This window comes from Aotus nancymaae, unplaced genomic scaffold, assembly GCF_030222135.1.
Source record: "Aotus nancymaae isolate 86718 unplaced genomic scaffold, 86718_ANA_hifiasm-v0.15.2.pri h1tg000033l, whole genome shotgun sequence".
Taxonomy (NCBI): Eukaryota; Metazoa; Chordata; class Mammalia; order Primates; family Aotidae; genus Aotus; species Aotus nancymaae.
In genome coordinates, this window is record NW_026988447.1 from 13,129,490 (window position 1) to 13,148,678 (window position 19,189).

Sequence of the window (19,189 nt, forward strand, 5' to 3'; positions counted from 1 at the left end):
TGAAGCATTATTTCAGTTGTTTGCATAATATGGTGTATTCACGGAATACAACAATGAAAATACAGTAGAGTTTCATACATGACAGTGTGGATAAATATTGAATCCAAAGTTAAGCAAGGAAGGCAAGGATTTTACAGAAGATAAAAAGAATTTGATGCAAACAGCAGCTTTGAGTTCATTGCATTGCCTTTCATTGGAAAAGTTACATATGTGATTCTTCTCAATACCTCCTTGGTCAGTGAGCAAATTCTTTTCTCATATTTCTATGCCTGTATAAACCATCCCAATTTCTTTACCTGTAAACATTTCAGAAGTTCTTCCCAACTTTTCAGGACACTTGAATTGTGACTTATACAGAGGTAGTGAGACTGTAGCACATCCACATTTGTAGACAGTCCTTCCTCTGTGTCCCTGCTGTCCTCTCCTTCAGAGACTCTCTCCCTGTCCTCCCCCACTGTTTTTTTTGTCTTCCCTTTTGTTATGTCTCATATTTATGTTTTTATTGTCTTAGCTTATTCTAATCTGGTCCTTGGGAGGAAGACAAAGTGGCTTTGCAGGCGTGCATTCAAGAGTCTTCCTCTGGCTATTAGGTTGGTTAGGTCAGTAAGATCTTTATATCTTTTTGTTTCCTGTTTTATTTGAGGTTGGAGAAGGCACCATGGTGTGCCTGTAAAGATAATGATAGTGAAGAGGAAAGAGACACACACATACACTGAGATACACACACACACGCACACACACACACACAGCTGTAAGCCTGCTATAATGCTATTATTTAAAAGCAAGCAAAGCTATGGTATACATTATTTATGGATGTATGAACTGGAAAGATAAACCTCAACTTTAGTTATAAAAGTGACTTTCTACAGGGAAAGAGGAGGGGAATGAGATTTGGAGCTATATACAGGTCCACTCCTTTATTCATACTCTGTTATTTGTTGGAAAAAATTGAAGAAATATTGAAAATTAATCAATCTAAGAAGTGATACTTTGATGTTCATGTATTTGTGAATGTTCAAAATATTCTTTTTTAAAAATTAGCTTCTAAAATGATACTTAAGGCATATCGATACAAAAATATGGAGATATATATTATATTATTCACATATTTATTTTTTATCTGATAGTAAAATAGAAGCAACTACAAAATATATGGTAAAATAACAAGATGAAAATCGGTGTAAGGGGAATAAAGGTATGTATCATATTCATGAATGCATTCTGTGGTATTTCTATGAGAATAAAATCAATGGATTAAAGCATAGAAATCACAACTATTAGATGTCACATAATTGCTTGCTCCATGCTATGATTTTCTTGAAGACAGGTCTTCTTTTTTATTTGCCTTTATATCCCTAATAACTTGTAAAGTATTTGGTCTGTAGTAATGACTCAGCAACTGTTGAACTAAAGAATGGAGAGGAGCTTCTACTCAGGATTTGTCTGATGTTTGAACAGTTTGAAACATTCAGATTTTATTGGAAGAACACAAATCTGTTATTTAACTCAAAACCCTATGATACCAATTGAATTATAAGCATCAATATGAATGTATATATAGATGTGTGCATGTGTATTCTCTGTCCACTGAAAAAGCCTAGAAATGATGACAAACCCAGAAACAATGAGCACCCCTAATGTCCCAAAAATGTTCTCCCAAAACCATTTTCCACCAAAAGGAACCAGCAGTCCTTGGAGAAATGGTGATGCCACGTCACGGACAGGAAATCTACAAGATGAGTTTGCACCATTTTGTCATAGTTAGAAGGAGGCTACTAAACCTATTAGGATCATATAAAGAGACCCAGGAATCAACTTTAAGAAGATGCCAATGTTCAGTGATGGGACAATTTCAGCATCAATAAGGATAATAATGGCAATATATTGAAACACAACTAATATGTTTAAATTCATGCTTAATGATTTCCAAAACAAAAGCAAGACAAAACATTACTTATCATAGTTGGAACATTGGTGGATGTTGGTGAACCAACCCATTATTTCAAAAATTGTTAAAGTTTAACTCATCAAGCATTTATCCTGCCTTTCTTATAATGAACTCTTTCTCTGAAAGTTTCTCTTTATTGAAATATTCCAGCAAAAATATGAAAAAGGGATGATAAACCAAAACACAGCACATATTGAGTATCCTTTATCCAAAATACTTGAGACCAAAGTGTTTCAGCTTTTTGATATTTTTTTAAATTTTGGAATATTTGCATATACATAATGAGATTATCTTGAAGATGAGGCCCAAGTGTAAACATGAAATTCATTTTTTCATGTGCACCTGTATGCATAGCCTAAAGGTAATTTCATACAATTTTTTTTATAATTTTGTGCATTAAACAAAGTTTTGACTGTGTCTTGACTGCACCCCATCAGATGAATCAGGCATAGAGTTTCACTTGTAGTGTCATGTCAATACTCAAATTCTGGATTTTTGAACATTTTGGATATCATATTTTTGGATTTGGGATGTCAACTTGTATTATACTTTACAATACTTAAAAAATAGTTAATGAAGGCTGGGTGCAGTGTTCACACCTATATCCTAGCACTTTGGGAGGCTGAGGTGGGTGGATCACAAGGTCAGGAGTTCGAGACCAGCCTGACCAATATGGTGAAACCCTGTCTCTACTAAAAAAAAATATAAAAATAAGCTGGGTGTGGTGGCATGTGCTTGTAGTCCCAGCTACTTGGGAGGCTGAGGCAGGAGAATCGCTTGAACACAGGACACGGAGGTTGCAGTGAGCCAAGATCGTGACACTGCACTCCAGCCTAGGTGACAGAGAGTGACTCCATCTCAGAAAAATAGTTGATGGATGTAGGCTGTGCATCAGTGGGGCCAACATCAAAAACAACTAGCTTTTGGCCCATGCCTGTAGTCCCAGCTATCTGGGAGGCCAAGGTGTGAGGATCACTTGTGACCATGAACCCCAGGCTGCCGTGAGCTATCATGGCACAATTATGCTCCAGCCTGGGTAACAGAGAGAGGCCTCATCTTTTTTATTTTTATTTTTTAAGGCAGCTAGACATATGCTTCTAAAGGGAAAAACAGCATTTGTGAAGTAGTCTTGCAAAAAAGAAAAGAAAATCAAATCTGACCTGAATCTAGTCAGTTCTCTAAATCTACCTCCCAAGTTAAGGAAAACAGAGAATAGAGGAACATATTCGCCTGCACGTTGGAGATGCAGCACCAAATCTAGATCATGGAAAATGTCAGGATACAAGATCCAGTTTATGCAACAAATGAATTGCAAGGACAAATAAAGAGATGGCTGGCAAGAATCTATAGTTTAAAGAAATATGCAGTATATGGACTTAATTTTGATTCTAATGTAAACAAACAAGAAAAATAAAGGATATTTATGAGATGACTGAAAATTTGAAAACTTACTGAATATTTGGTGATATTAGTGAATCATTATTAATTTTTAAGGTGTAATATGGTACTGTGATTGTGTTAAAATATTTCTTATTTTTTAGAGATACATTTTGAAAAATATACAGAAGAAATAATATGACTTGCAAAACTTCAAAAATGGGAAAATAGAAATATATACATCAGGAATAGATTAAATAAGATAGGCCATGAACTGATCGTTGTTTAAGCTAGGCAATGGACTCATGAAAGTTTATTATATCCTTTTGTTCACTTTTTTATATGCTTGACATTTTCTGTAATACAACTTTTTAAAAAACTGATGTTTCTTGTCTATTTTTAGTGCCATTTTTGTGTTCATACTCTCATAGAATTTAAACCAAATAAATCTTCCCAATGATCAAGATATTGGATTAATTGATTCTCTGTTTTCTGCATTGTCAATTAACATTCATTTCTTAATTTTCTTGTGTGTTTATAGAAGATAATTCTGATCACTTTAAGATTGACGCCAACAGTGGTGAAATAAGAACAACCACAATACTTTCATATGATTACAGACCTTCCTACAGAATGACTGTCATTGCCACTGACCAGGGAGTGCCTCCTCTTCAAGGACAGGCAGTTGTTAATATTCAGGTAATGTCGTCACCATAAAATGTGGAAGGACATCTAAAGATTTCATTTGACTTTTATTACAAGTTTATAGAGTGAAGATACATGTAATATGCAGGTATATGAATATGTATGTATGTGACATGAATACCGCTTTAAGAGAGCATTGCATGTAGCATACTTAGCTTTTTGATATCACTAGAGAAATGATTTAGATCCAAACTATTTGCAAATTAGCTTTGTACAGTTCTTGACAAGATAATCATCACTATATTGGCATTTATGTTGCTTGTTTATAATGAACAAAAGGTATCTTTTCTTGTACTTATTCCTAATATCAAGGAGCTGGTAAATGTGCAGGAGAAACTTCTTATGTAAACAAATGGCCATGTAATAAATGACATAGTTTTTTGTAATTTTTTTTAAATTTAGAAAAGTAACTTCAGATTCATATTTTACGGTTTTATTTTAATCATAATGGGCAAATACGTTGTGGGAAGTCTCCATAGTAGGAAAAAAATTACACCTACCACTCAAAAAGAAGATGACTGTGCATAGCTCGATTCTTTGTGCATGCCTGTAACAATCAGAAATATTAATACAGGTATATACAATAACCAAAGATATATATCCATAAGAACTCTATTTCCAAATTATATTCTTTGCTTTAGGATATGTGGGTTAAGAGAAAAATCTGTATGGTCATACCTCTAGTTTCTTGTTTCAGACAAACAAAGACATATGATACTTAAATGTACACAGATGATGTCATTATGGATAGATTGGTCTGTAGTATTTACAATAATTTGGAGAACCAGCTATCCTGCCTTCCCATTGAAGAATCACAAGGCTACAGTTCAGCTTAACTATAGCATGGCTTCATCAAGCTATCATTTCACACAATACAGCAAACTGGGAAACAGAAAATTCTGTACCTCTTATCTCCTAAATATTGTGCAATTTTTGATCTTCTGAGACATACTGGAGTTATATAATATACAAAAGACATCTCACTAATTAGTGTATGATCATACATGGAAGGAATTTGTTTTCAAAATAATATTATTATAGGTATTGATTAAACTGTTTTAAAAATACCCTAAATTAATATCTCTTTTATTTGTATTTCAGGTGATCCCACTATCCAAAGGGAGAGCAATCATTTCTCAGAATATTAGACATTTAGTTATACCAGAAAATTTGAAGCCGACAAAAATAATGAGCTTGATAAAGTCAGCTGATCACCTTCACCAACATTATAATGGAAAGTTACATTTTAGTATTGTTGCAGATGATAAGGATGGACACTTTGAAATAGACAGCTCAACTGGAGACTTGTTTCTTTCTAAGGAACTTGATTATGAAACGACATCTCATTATCTTTTCAGGGTGATTACTACAGACCATAGCAAAAACCTTTCCCTGAGTAGCACAGTCTTCCTTAGTATTGACGTGGAAGATCAGAATGACCATTCCCCATCTTTCCAGGATGAGCTCATTGTGATCAGTGTAGAGGAGAATGTTCCCATAGGAACCCTAGTGTATGTCTTTAATGCCAAAGATGGTGACGGCAGTTTTTTGAACAGTAGAATACAATACTACATTGAATCCCACAACCCTGGCATGAATCCATTTCTCATCCACCCCTCATTTGGCACATTAGTCACTGTGTCTCCTCTTGACAGAGAGAGCATTCCAACTGTCATCCTGACAGTAACTGCATCTGATCAGGCTGTGAATGTGACAGATCGGCGACTGAGATCACTGACGGCACAAATAGTGATTTTGGATGTAAATGACCACAAGCCCACTTTTATGTCTTTTCCCATTGCCCATGTCAAAGAGGATGTCACCGTGGGCTCCTTGGTGCACCATATAACTGCTCATGATCCAGATGAAGGAAGGAATGGAAAAGTAACATACAGCATCCTCTCAGGAAATGAAAACATGGTGTTTATGCTAGATGAGTCGTCAGGTACAGTGCCCTATATGTCACTTTTTAAAATATTTTATTTTATTGTGGTAAGAAAACATGAGACCCACCCTCCTAACAAAGTTTTAAGTGTACAATACATTGTTGTTGACTATGGGTTCAGTGTTGCACAGCATATATCTAGAGATTATTCACCTTGCTTAACTGAAACTTTAGTTTCTGCCATTTTCCCTTCCATCCAGCCTTTGACAATCACCACTGCACTCTTTGATTCCATGAATTAGACTATTTTAGACGCTTCATGTAAATGGAATCATGGAGTTTTGTCTTTTTGTGACTAGCTTATTTTACCTAGCATAATGTCCTCAAGATTTATCCATATTGTCCCATCTTGCAAAACGCCTTTCTCTTTTAAGGCTGATTGTCTTCAACTGTACGCACATACCATATTTTCTTTAACCATTCATCTGCCGATGAACATTCCTAGGTTGTTTCCACATCTTGGCTGTTGTGGACGGTGCTGCAGTAAACATGGGTGTGCTACTCTCTCTTCACGATCCTGATTTCAATTGTTTTGTATAAATTTCCAAAAGTGGAGTTGCTGGGTCATATGGTAGCTCTGTTTTTATTTTTTGAGGATCATCCATACTATTTTCAATAGTGGCTATAACATTTTGGATTCCCACCAAAAGTGTACAAGGGTTCCAGCTTCTCTACGCCCTCACCAATGCTTGTCTTTTGTTTTTTCAGTAATAGCCATCCTAACAGGTATGAGTGACGTCTCATTGTGGTTTTGACTTTCATTTCTCAAATAATTAGTGACATTGAGCATTTTTTTCATATACCTGTTAGCCATTTGTATGTCGTTTTTGGAGATCCTATTCAAATCTTTTGTCCATTTTAAAATTAGGTTATTATTATTTTTTTTTATGTTTAGTTGTAGGCATTTTATACACACACACACACACACACACACACACACACACACACACACACTGGATATTAACCCCTCATCAGATAAATTGTTTGCAAACATTTTCTCCCATTCTATAGGTTGTCTTTTTCTTTACTTTGCAGAAACTTCTTAATTGTACGTAATCTCCCTTGTTTATTTTTGTTTTTGTAGTCTGGTTTTTGTTGTGTATCCATGAAATAATTACCAAGACCCAGGTCACAAAGCTTTCCCCCGTGTGTTTCCTTCTAGGACTTTTATAGTTTCAGACATTACATTTAAGTCTTTAATACATTTTATTTTGTTTTATTTTTGTGTGGTATAAGCTTAGGATACAACCTTATTCATTTGCATGTGGATATCCAATTTCCCCACACCATTTGCTAAAGAGATTAACCTTTTTCTAATGTGTATTATTGGCAACATTGTTCAAGATCAATTGACCATATACATGTGGATTTATTTCTGAGCTCTCCACTCTGTTCCATTGGCCTAAATGTTTGTCCTATGCCAATACCATAGTGTTTTGATTACTATAGCTTTTTAATATATCAAAGTCAGGAAGTGTGATGCCTCCCGCTTTGTTCTTTCTCAAGATTATTTTGACCGTTGGGGTTCTTCGAGATTCCATTTGAATTGCAATATTATTTTTTTCGATTTCTGCTCCAAATGCCATTGGGCTTTTGGTGGAGATTGCATTGAATCTGTAGATCAGTTTGTCACTTTGGGTAGTGTCAACATTTTAACAATATTAGACCATTCACTCTGTGAACATACATGTCTATCCATTTGTATCTTCTTTAATTTCTTTCATCAATGTCACCTCCTTGGTTAACTTTATCCCTAAGTGTTTTATTTCATTCCTTTTTGTGCTATTGTCAATAGAATTGTTTTTCTAATTTCCTTTTCAGATAGTTATTGTTAGTGTATAGAAATGAAGTTATTTTTCAATGTCGATTTTTGTATCCTACCTTTTCTGAATTTATTTGTTCTAACAGGTTTTGGTGGAGTCTTTAGGGTTTCCTACATATGAGACCATGTAATCTACAAACAGGGATAATTTTACTTCTTCCTTTCTGATTTGGATGCCTTTCATTTCTTTTTCTGCCACTTCCAATTAAAGCCTCTCATCACTTGCTTATATTTACCTTTTTCATTTTCTTCTCTTAAAATGATGGTTCTCAAGATACATATGGTTTAAACGTTTTTGACTTCTTTTGTTGTTTAATTTAGGTATATATAATAGGTACAGAGGTTGTATTTGGAGAACCAACTTTAATTGTCCTGTTAGTTAATATTAACTATGCTCTTTAGCTAGCTGACATTATGGGCTGAATACACAACAGAAAACTTCTTTGTGCCCATTGTGAGTCCTTGCAGGGTGGGATATGGTACCAAAAGTGAATAAAGGTAGCAGTATGACAGATCAACAGCATTGTTCAAAGACTTTGATATGGAAATTTATCTTTGAGATTGTACAAACATATATTTGTAAATGTTGGAAATAATATATATTTTTAATGGCTGAATTCATTTGGATATTAAGACCTTTGCTGTTCACATCAATTGTAACATTTATTTTTTTAAAGAAGCCTTTATTCACTGTCAGGTACTCTGCAGAAATGTCACTCACTGTCACTTCACTTGTCTTGCTGTCACCATGTTGCTAGATAACATCTATTATATGTTTCTTATGTGGTTGATGGAAGAATAAATGTACAAATTTTTAGTCTTGTGACTTTAAAAATGAACTTCCCTCTACTCATTTTTCAGGGGATATTGAAAAATTAATGAACTCTCATCTTATTCACTAAAAAAAAAAGTTATTTCTACATAAACCTTATAAAAAAAAATCAGATATATACCATTTGGCCCAACTGTTAGTTAAAAGCATTATTTGGAATGGAATTGAATGTGTAGGATTTGGAAATCATGATTATAGTCTGGCTATATTTCGCTGGAAAATTTCATCAAAATATTTATTAAATCCTGTACATATGGTTTCATTCTGAGGCACGCATGGACACCACCTAAATGCCCAACTGACAGAGAAATAGTCCAGACACAGGCTGCTGATATCTGTTAGAGCTGAGGCTCTCCAAGGACCTGTTTCAGTAATACTTGGAATGTGTTCCAAGATGACTAAGGAAGGTATATTTCAGATTGTTAAAAAGGATGGATAAAATTAGACTTGTGTTTTGGTAATATAGGTCCCAGAATCTCTTGAGTAATTGCAGTGACTGTTTCAATGGAGGTGTTTTTCAAAGACATAAAATGATAATTGCCAAAAGCATTCATATGAGATGGGATATTTTTTCTCTCACAAGGCTCATATTTCTTATAAAGAAGACATAGTGAGTTTTTTGGTGGCTATGGCTGTGAAATATAAAGTGATGAGTAATTATTTAAAAAACTATTTTATAAAATAGACTTCTTTAATAAACCTCTTTAATTATTTTAGGAAAAATTCTTATGAAATGGGAGAAGCAAACAGCAATCTTAAAAGCAAAATGTAATAATTGGAATCATGTAATGACTATCTGTATGAAAGTCTTTATTATACCTGACTTACATGGTTTATATGCTAAAATGGCAGTGGGATAGAGATATGTTTTACTTGTGAAGATTATTGTCTGAGTTATAATATCTTTGCTCTGTTTTTTTCTTTTGTTGAGATGGAGTCTTGCTCTGTTGCCCGGGCTGGAGTTAAGTGGTGCAATCTTAGCACACTACAGCTTCCACTTCCCGGGTTCCAGTGATTCTGTCGCCTCAGCCTCAAGTAGCTGGGATTACAGGCGCCCGCCACCATGCCCGGCTAATTTTTTGTATTTTTGGTTGAGATGTGGTTTCACCACATTGACCAGGCTGGCCTTGAACTCCTAACCTCATACATGAGGTGTTATGTGACATCAAGATATATATTGTTAATATCCTATATATTTTTTAAAAATGAGGTAGATGTTGAGGCTAGATAATTTTAATGTAGTGCTCTCAGTAGATAATTGAATAACATAGATTATTCTTGAATTGTTTTGTTTGATATAATTTAAATTGAGATGACTTTTCTGACTAAAAATATAGTTCATATTTTAGCAGTTAAGACTTCTGAATGTTTATCTAAGTAAACAAGTTAGACATAAGTGGAGTAAGCATGACTTTCATAAGAACACATGTTGCTTTTCTTCTGTTTTCAAAACAGGCTTACTAACTACAACTTGTCCTTTGGATTATGAAATGAAAACTCAGCACATTCTGACTGTTCTGGCACTGGATGACGGCACACCAGCACTTTCTTCATCCCAGACTTTAACAATTACTGTTCTTGATGTAAATGATGAAGCTCCAGTATTTAAGCAGCAGCTGTACGAAGCTTCAGTGAAAGAAAACCAAAATCCAGGGGAGTTTGTCGTAAGGGTTGAAGCTCTGGACAGAGATTCAGGTAATTTAAAAATACAGAAACTGGGCATTAATTCTTAAAAAATAAATCGAAGATTATAACTGACATAATTTATAACAGTTATGGCTCAGGAAAAATGAACAGTTGCTAGTTATCTCAAATTTCTAATACTTTCATTTGCATCCACACAGAAACATATATACCTGTAAAGATATAGCTATATCACATAATATAAGATTTACTTGTATTAACGTTATTATTATTTATATTAGGGTGATACACACCTAATTAACATTTGCTTGTATTAACTTTATTATTATTTATATTGGGGTGATACACACCCAATTAACATATACTGTATTGACTTAACCTTGATAATCGAAGTATGGACAAAGCATCACATTTCTTTCAGAGTATAATAGTTAGATACATTGAGAACAAGAAGATAAATCGTTCTTTATTTCCTCTGTATATAGCATAGTGGAAGAGCTGTGGTGCTGGTGTCAGACCACCTGGGTTTGAATCCTAGAACTACTGTTTACTTATGCCATGTGACCTTGAACAAGTTACTAATCCTTTCCATTTCCCTACTTATCTGTGATATGGAGATAATATCAGTGCCTAAATTATAGTTCTGTTATGAGCATGAATGAATTATTACATCTAAAGAGCTTAGACCAGTGTCTGACACAATAAATGGTCAATATGTTAACTTTATCACTATTTTTACTAAATTCAACCACTGTGTTCAGACAAATGACTTTGGAGTGAACAGTTAACTATGGTTAGGAATTTACAAATTTCTTAGACTTGCTTTTCAACATCACTGTGGCTGTTTTGGCAATTAAGATTCACCAACTTTAATCATATTCTGTTTTTATCTTAAACAAAATTACAAAAATTACAGTGCTGCGTTTCTTATTCACAATATATGCTGAATTTTTCCATCTGAACTAGTATGAATAGTTTATATTCCCATTCAGATGGGAAACACTGAACTAATATGAATGTGAATATTATATGAATATAAACTATTCATGTTAGTTCCCTTTAATATTCCAGTCTTTTAAAGCTTAAATTTGTATATAGCAAATGGCATTATACATCAATGTAATATTTTGTTATATTTTTGCAAGAATTGTGATAGATATTTTTATGGAAATAATATTAACAATAGCATTTACTTGTACATTGTTAATTTAAGGAGCAAAAGGTACATTTACATAAAATTTTAAACCAAATTAAAAATATTTCAATACTTTGCCTATTTGGAAAACATCATCTCTTAACGAAATGCACTTTACTTGAATTTGTATGTGATGTTATAACACTCTTTTCAAGGGCTAACCCAATTTTCTGTCTTTGACCAGAGTGGGGCAGTGTGATCAAAGAGTTTTTCTAAGAGGTGACACTGAAGCATGCTAACGATTGTTTGCTCCAATCTGTGCTTAGAACTCAGCCCATTTTTGGCAGTATTCATTTTTAGGGTGTCAGAAACAATGAAAAATATACATAGGCTTTGTGTTTTACAATATTTTCATCTCAGTAAAGTTCTCTTAGAGTGTTATCTGTAGAAACAGAGCAATATAGGACTCTAGGCAACACAAAAACTACTCCCCAAAGTATGTAGATATACACTGAACCTATTGCTGACGTGTGATTTTGCAATCAGTAAGGTATGTAAAATGCTTCCTCCCTTTGGCTTTGCTTTATTTTATGAATTTTATTTTTTGTAATGGATTCTACTAGAAAGATGCTTTTTTCTTTAACGCTTGAAAAGGGAGAAAAGAATTTCTCTCAAAATTTGCATATATTAACCGAAGACAATTACTATAAATATATTCTTCTGATTTTTACTGTCAAGTTGCCCAGTGTTAATGCTATTTTCATTTAGAATGAATTGTCTACAATCTGCTAATTATACTTGAATTAAAACTTTATTATTCTAGAGATTATGGTTTGCCAACTGAGAATTTAGACACAAAATCACTGTTTTTCTGGATTAATGGATGTTTGAAATACACATTAACATCTTCATGAGTCTCATGTAACCTTACATATTTTGGAGACAATTTTGATTTACTGGAAATCTCAGTGTTTTTAATGAGGCCAGATCTGTTAATATATGTGATTATGTAATATATGTGAATGTTTGTGTATATGCACATACTTTTGAATATATTTTCCCTCAATCTTTCTTTTCTTTTTTGATTATTGGGTTAAAACAATGAAAATAGGATTATGCATGAGAATTAAATGACGTAGTCAGGATTTTAACATAACTGGCATTACACTGGAATTTATGAATGGTTTACTTTATAGTATGTATTTTTTTATAAATACCACAGCGTTACTCAATACTAGAGAGCTTAACATGTGTTTTCTAGCATTCTATGATGCAGTTTTTAAAAATGTAAGTATACAGTGTTATTCGGCATTCAAAACCCACAGGGATTTGAGCACTGGATGTTTATGGTGTATGACTCACACTAGCTCTAGCAGGAGTTTCTTCTTATATTAAAAGGGAAAAACAGCTACCAGATTTTAACTAAGGTATTAAAACTACAGCATTTGGTGCCACCAACAAGAGCTCTATTGTTAGTGAAAAAAGATCTTCCCCTGCAGTGCCCTTTCCTCACTCCCAAGAGGAAAGGGTGCCCCACTGGGAATACCACTCACTTATATTCGCTCAAGGGTGTCGAACATAAAATAACAGTACATTGCCACAGCAAAATATAGAGTTCACTAATGGTATGTTATTCTCTATTCCATAAAAATGTATTCTATATCTGGGGTCATCTTCAGTAAACTACATCTGGTTTTCTGGAATCCCTTGTGCTACGCTAGATGTACAACTGCACTGCTTAAGTCTACACTTGGAGCCAGGGAGAAACACCGTATTTCATCAAAGTTAAGACACCATTAATTGTTAAGATGCATCTACTTTCAGAAATGTGAAAAGCAAATGTATCTTAGAATTAATGCAATATGGTAAATAGGGGCTCCCTCCCCTGGCTTAGGAATACTTCCACTGGGCTGATAGCTTTATCTTCATAGGAAGTTATAAGGTACCATTCTGTATACCCTTTAGAAGGTGACTTATTTGTATGTATATCAAAGAATAAAGGATAAAGATGTTAAAATATCTGAATGTATGGAATTTTGTAATAATAATTTCTCACTTGAGTAGACAATACTATCTGGCTATTCAGTTTATTTTAAATGTTTCTTTATGGAGTGATATTTCCTCTGCATCATATACAGAGGCAAAATATCCACCAACTTTCCTCCATATTTTATTTAAAGAGAACATACTCCGGATGCTTTATTTTATTTATTTGTTTTTTTATTTTTATACAGACAGCATCTCACTGTGTCCCCCAGGCTGGAGGACAGTGGCCCAATCATGGCTCACCTCAGCCTCAAACTCCTGGCTTCACGTGATCCTCCAGCCTCCACCTCCCCAAGTGTAGGGATTACAGTCGTGAGCCACCACGCTGGGCCCCTCTGCACTTTATTTGTAGTTATTCATTGACATGCCTCCTCATTCTTTCTTCAGTGGCATTTGCCCACCATTCAGATTCAATCTAATTACTCCAGGGATGCATAAGGAGATCCACAAGATTCCGCGCAGATCGATCTTATTGGCTTTGCACCATTCTAGCAACTTTGATTATACCAAAGCCCCAAGAGAAGGATTTAGAGGTGGGCCAGATTATACAGCATTTCAAAAGTTGAATTTCCCAATCCAAGGCTATGGAAGATTTGCTAGAGAAAGTCACAACAGCATGCTAATGAAGCCACCACCCACTTAGGCTGCAGTACTTCTGCTAACCCCTTAGGACGGTTATGTTTGCCTTGGCTCTCTCTATATAAATTTTCTCTCTATATAAAAAAAGATTCTTTGATAAACACATTTGCATAAACATCAAAAATAAGCAGATGAAAAAGAATAAGGACCAGTCATAACCTCACTCACTCAGAGACAATCACTGTTAAAACTTTGGTATATATTCTTAATACATTTAATATATAGTATTATAATTATGTAAATGTTTATTTGTCTGCTTTTTCTCTAGGCTGTGAACTTCTCCTGGACTCCGCACTTTTTATTTATTAATATTTTTATTCCAGGTTCTTAGAGTAGTGCAAGATATGACATAGGAACTCAATAAACATTTTTGACCATATGGTCTGAGAAACTGAAGCATGTATGACATAAGCTTCCTCAGGCTGCCTTTACCGTTTAGAATTTATTTATTTATTTATTTATTTATTTATTTATTTATTTATTTATTCATTCATTCATTCAGCCAGGTGTAATTCTATTTTTGCTTTAGAAATGCCTGACTGTGGGTCATTGTACAGTTGAGGCATTACACAAAAAAATAATCTTGGCTGGACACGGTGGCTCATGCCTGTAATCTTAGTGCTTTGGGAGGTCGAGATGGGAGGATTGCTTGAAGCCAGGAGTTCAAGACCAGCTTGGATAACATAGCAAGACCTTGCCTTTACAAAAAATATATAAAAATTAGTTGGGCATGGTGGTACGCTCCTGTAGTCTCAGCTACTCAGGAAGCTGAAGTGGAAGGATGGCTTGAACCCAGGAATTTGCTGCAGTGAACCATGATTGTGCCTCTGCACACTCTACCCTAGGTGGCAGAATGAGAGGCTGTCTTAAAATAAAAGGAAAAAAAAAATGATCTTCCTAAAAATAACACACCCCTGGCAAGAATTCTTTATTATTTCCCCATAGTTTGAGGAAGAGGAGGACAAGGTTTTTTGCCTTTTAGCTTAACAGCCAGCTTTCCTCTCTGTCCTCAGCTCCTATTACTCTCCCATCTTTTTCTCTAGGATAGAATTCAGCAAAACTTTTTCTGATAAAGGACCAGAGAGTACATATTTTAGGCTTTGTGTGTTTTATGGTCTCTTTTGTGCAACTCTGACACTATAGCAAGACAGCAGACATAATTAATACTGTGCCTGTATTTCAATAAAATCTTAAAAAAACAGGAGCAGGCCAGATTTGACCACTGGACTGTAGTTTGCCAATCCCTAGTCTAATGCATGTGTCTAATTAAGATGTCTAAGTTACTTGCTGCCTTCTACTCATCAGATCCCATTATCATGATGTCATCATAATGGCATATCAACATAATGTTCCATTGGATGCCAAGATGATCAGTATCTCTACCAACTAGATGATGGTCAACAGTGTTTACATAAAGATGTTTACAGAAAGTTTACATAAAGATGGGTGGAAGCAAATGACTTCTGATAGTTTTATAAATTAGTATCAAGAGTTCCTGCTCAAAAGGTGGTCCCTGGGACCAGTGGCACCATCATCCATCCCCAGTCTATGAAAAACCTCACCCATTCTGCTTTTCAAGGATGCTGGTGACTTTCTAATACCTTTCCCAGTGTACTTATGAAGGGAGGGTCCTCTGAACTCTTGGGAAAGGTAGTGGGGAAGTTTGGTGAGCATGTCATACATGATAAATTCATTCTAACATTCTCATTTCCTTAAGCTTTGGATTCTTCATAGTATTCAAAGGAAGATCTAGTGTCTCAACCTCAGTGATTATAGGTCACCATTGAATCCAACCAGTCAAAGATACTCTCAAGAGACACAACTCTATGAGCTAACACATTAAATTCTGACTCTCTAGCAAACAATATCAATATTGTCTATTTATCTATCAGTAAATCCATCCTAAACCAATGTTGTATCTTCCTAGGTTTCACATTCTTAGAATTGATTTCCACCCATATTTACCGGGTTTATGCCATATAAGTTAGAAAAATCTTACTATTCTTTTAAAACTATAAGCTTTCTTCAACTGAGTCAGATTTGCACTTGGCTACCTGAGTTATGTTGAAATCTGACTCTGGTTATGGGTATTTACATGAATAAGCATTTCCTTGCAAGGTACTTTTTATACCTGCCACTCAATTTGGGTCTGATCTTCAGGGAGGTTAATTTTAGGGCTTCTATACAGGAGCTCTCCAGCTTGGTAACTATGACTTGAGCTACAGGTTTAAAGCCTCAGCTTGTAGTTATCTTCTATAATTTCCTAGTCCTTTGAAAAACAGTCTTCTACATCATAGTCCTTTTTACTAGTATGTGGTCAAAGTCAGCACCATTTGGTTCTCTAAGGAATTCAAGTCCTTTAAGAGTCACTTTATCGCAGTCAAACACGGTTGATAATTTAATTAATTGTGACAGCTCTCCAAGTATTGAATTCCTAGCATTCTATTTCCCATGGTTAAGGAACTCATCACTGCATTCAAAGCCTAAGACATAAAACCAAACCAACCTCAAAGTCTCTCTTACCTGAGACACAATTCTGATACCAAGTACTCTATCAGCCATATTCAGTCAGGAAGAATAGATGCTGCAAACAGATGTCAGATGAATGAGTAAGCAAGAGGGAATACTGAGATAACCAAAAAAAACAAAAACAAAACTCTAGAAGGCAGCTACCACCCCTAATACAGGGAAAGAAGAGGTTTGGATTATCAGACCCTAGGAAGAAAATGAGAGAAGGGACCTTGCAGAGCCTGGTTCTGGGAGTAGTGAAACAGACTAAATAGCATTGCTCATGATGACAGTAAGTAACTAGGAAGAAGGAAGTCTTGTTTTCTGTCCTGACTTTCAGTCTCCTTCTAGTGTCTGTTTATGGCAAACCCTAGGAGAGGGGTAGTTGGTGATGGAGAATGTGGTTTGCAGATCCCAAGCCCCAGCCTCACAGGGCAGAGTACAGAAGAACAGATTTGGATCTGAGACACTATGGTTTAATAAATAATACACCATGTGAAGAACTGAGAGGAGCAGGCAGAGGGAGCAGCCACTACAGAGGCCTCAGCAGAAAGCTGCTTAGCATGTTCAGAGAACAGAAAGGAAACGAGTAGGATAAGAATATAGCAAGGGAGTGAGTCCCTGAGAAGAGATTGGAAAAATATGCAGAACCCACATCATATGGGACTTTGGGGACTGTGGTAAGGTATTTGGATTTTATTTTGAACTCATTCAGACATGCTTTCTTCCCTCTTACCCATTAATTCCTATTCATCTTTAGGGTCTCCGATTATATAGAGGGCAACTCAACTTACCCATCATGTCTTATCAGGGGGAATTGTAACTACCAGCTTGCTTATCTGTATCCATTGCTATATTGTAGACACCATGAGGGTAGAGAATTTGTCTGTTTACCAGACGTTATATTTTTAGCACATGGTTTGGTACCTTGGCACCTAGGATCACTCTTTACATATGTTAATTCAATGAGATAATTAATGACCAAACTATACCTGAGATGTCTTCTCTGAACCACTCCCTCAGTGATTTCACATATTCTATCACACTTTCTGTAACTTGCGGATTTAATTATCTTCCCCTCTAGAGGGGAACTCTTAGGACCAAGGTAACTATCAGTGGTGCCTTTCCAGTACCTGACACTCAGTGCATTCATAAGTGAACACATGAATGAATAAATGAATGAACCAGCCAAACAGATGACTGGAGCTCAGTGCATGTGCATGGATGTCATCTGCATATGGATGCAAACTGAAGACATGAATGTGTAGCGTGAGATGGCAATGGTGTGATGGCCAGTACATTGTTCGTCAATGAGCCCCACTCCAGGAAGCAAGAGAAAAATATGTCATAGAGAAACAAACAAACAAAAATACTCTTTTTCTTTTATTTTTTACCCCTGTCTTCCTCATGCCTTCCTTTCCTCCCTCCTTTTGTTCCTTCTTTTCTTTCTTTCTTTTTTTTTAATGCCTGTCAGCCATATATGATACCACAGAGAAGACAAGTTATGTAAGAACTAGAAATGGCCAGTGGATTTTATAATCAGAAGGTCACGGTTACTGTAGAAAGAATAACTGGGAATGGCATGATTTGAAGCTAGCTATAGGCTGAATACGATTTTCAAAAGAAATTTGGCTACAAAGAGAAGGAGAAAAAAGCCTGATTCTTATAGCTAGGGAAGGATGTAATTTAAGGAAAAAAATTTTAGGAGAAAGACTAGACTTGACAGGAAAATTCTAGGAGTGTGTTTGAAGAATGACTTCACCATTGAGACAGGGAGTAAGGGGAACAGTTGAGTACAGGAGCAGAGGGTGAGGGAGTTCTTTCCCAATGCCCCCTTTCTCTCTGGAAAATGGAAAGGGAAGTGATCTGTGAGAGGAAGCCAGGTAGTGGTTGGGTAGGAGACCTGAATGGAAGACGAGTGATTATGGACAACTGGAAAGATTGCCCGATACGATGGTACTGTGGTGGTCTCAATCTATGATGTTGTGAAATTTTCTGTAGCCCAGCCATCTGTTGGATATTCAAATGAAGTAAAGAGATGGTTGGAATGATTCTGGGCTGGAGCTTTGCTGGACATCTTTGGCAGAAAGCCTCAGGACCTGAGAAACTGCAAGATTGCTAGAGGGATAGCTTATGAGGCTGGACTGGAGAAGGAGAGAAATGAATTGAGGAGAGGTATCCTAAAGTGGGAGGAATTAGGAAGTCATGGGACTGTAGGTCTTGAGGTATAAGAGAAGATAGATTGTGTGTGTGTGTGTGTGTGTGTGTGTCTGTGTGTCTGTGCATGCACGTGTGCACATTCACACTGGCATGCACACACACCTAAGAATGGACATATATACACACATAGGCTTGCACGCGCGCACACACACACACATCCTTTAGTGGGCATGTGTCATAAGGATATCACTAAATATCTTCAGATCCAAACTTCCAATTTGCTTAGTGAGGTGATAGAATGAGAACAAATAATCTCTTTTTAATTTTTCTTTTCTTAGTTCTCATGTTTGATGATGCTATGTTTGTTCTGTAGGTTTACAAGGGTCTAAGGAGGAAAAACCAAAGCACTAATTAAATTCTAAATAAGT

At 35.6% G+C, this 19,189-nt stretch overlaps 1 protein-coding gene across 1 annotated transcript in view; it reads left to right on the forward strand.

Moving 5' to 3' along the window:
• DCHS2 (dachsous cadherin-related 2) overlaps positions 1 to 19,189 on the forward strand; it is a 270,255-nt gene that overhangs the window by 172,679 nt on the left and 78,387 nt on the right. The window contains exons 8-10 of the mRNA XM_021666706.2: positions 3,867 to 4,024; positions 5,132 to 5,975; positions 10,085 to 10,324. Coding sequence (XP_021522381.2) covers positions 3,867 to 4,024; positions 5,132 to 5,975; positions 10,085 to 10,324 — 1,242 coding nt within the window. The remainder of the gene's footprint in view (positions 1 to 3,866; positions 4,025 to 5,131; positions 5,976 to 10,084; positions 10,325 to 19,189) is intronic.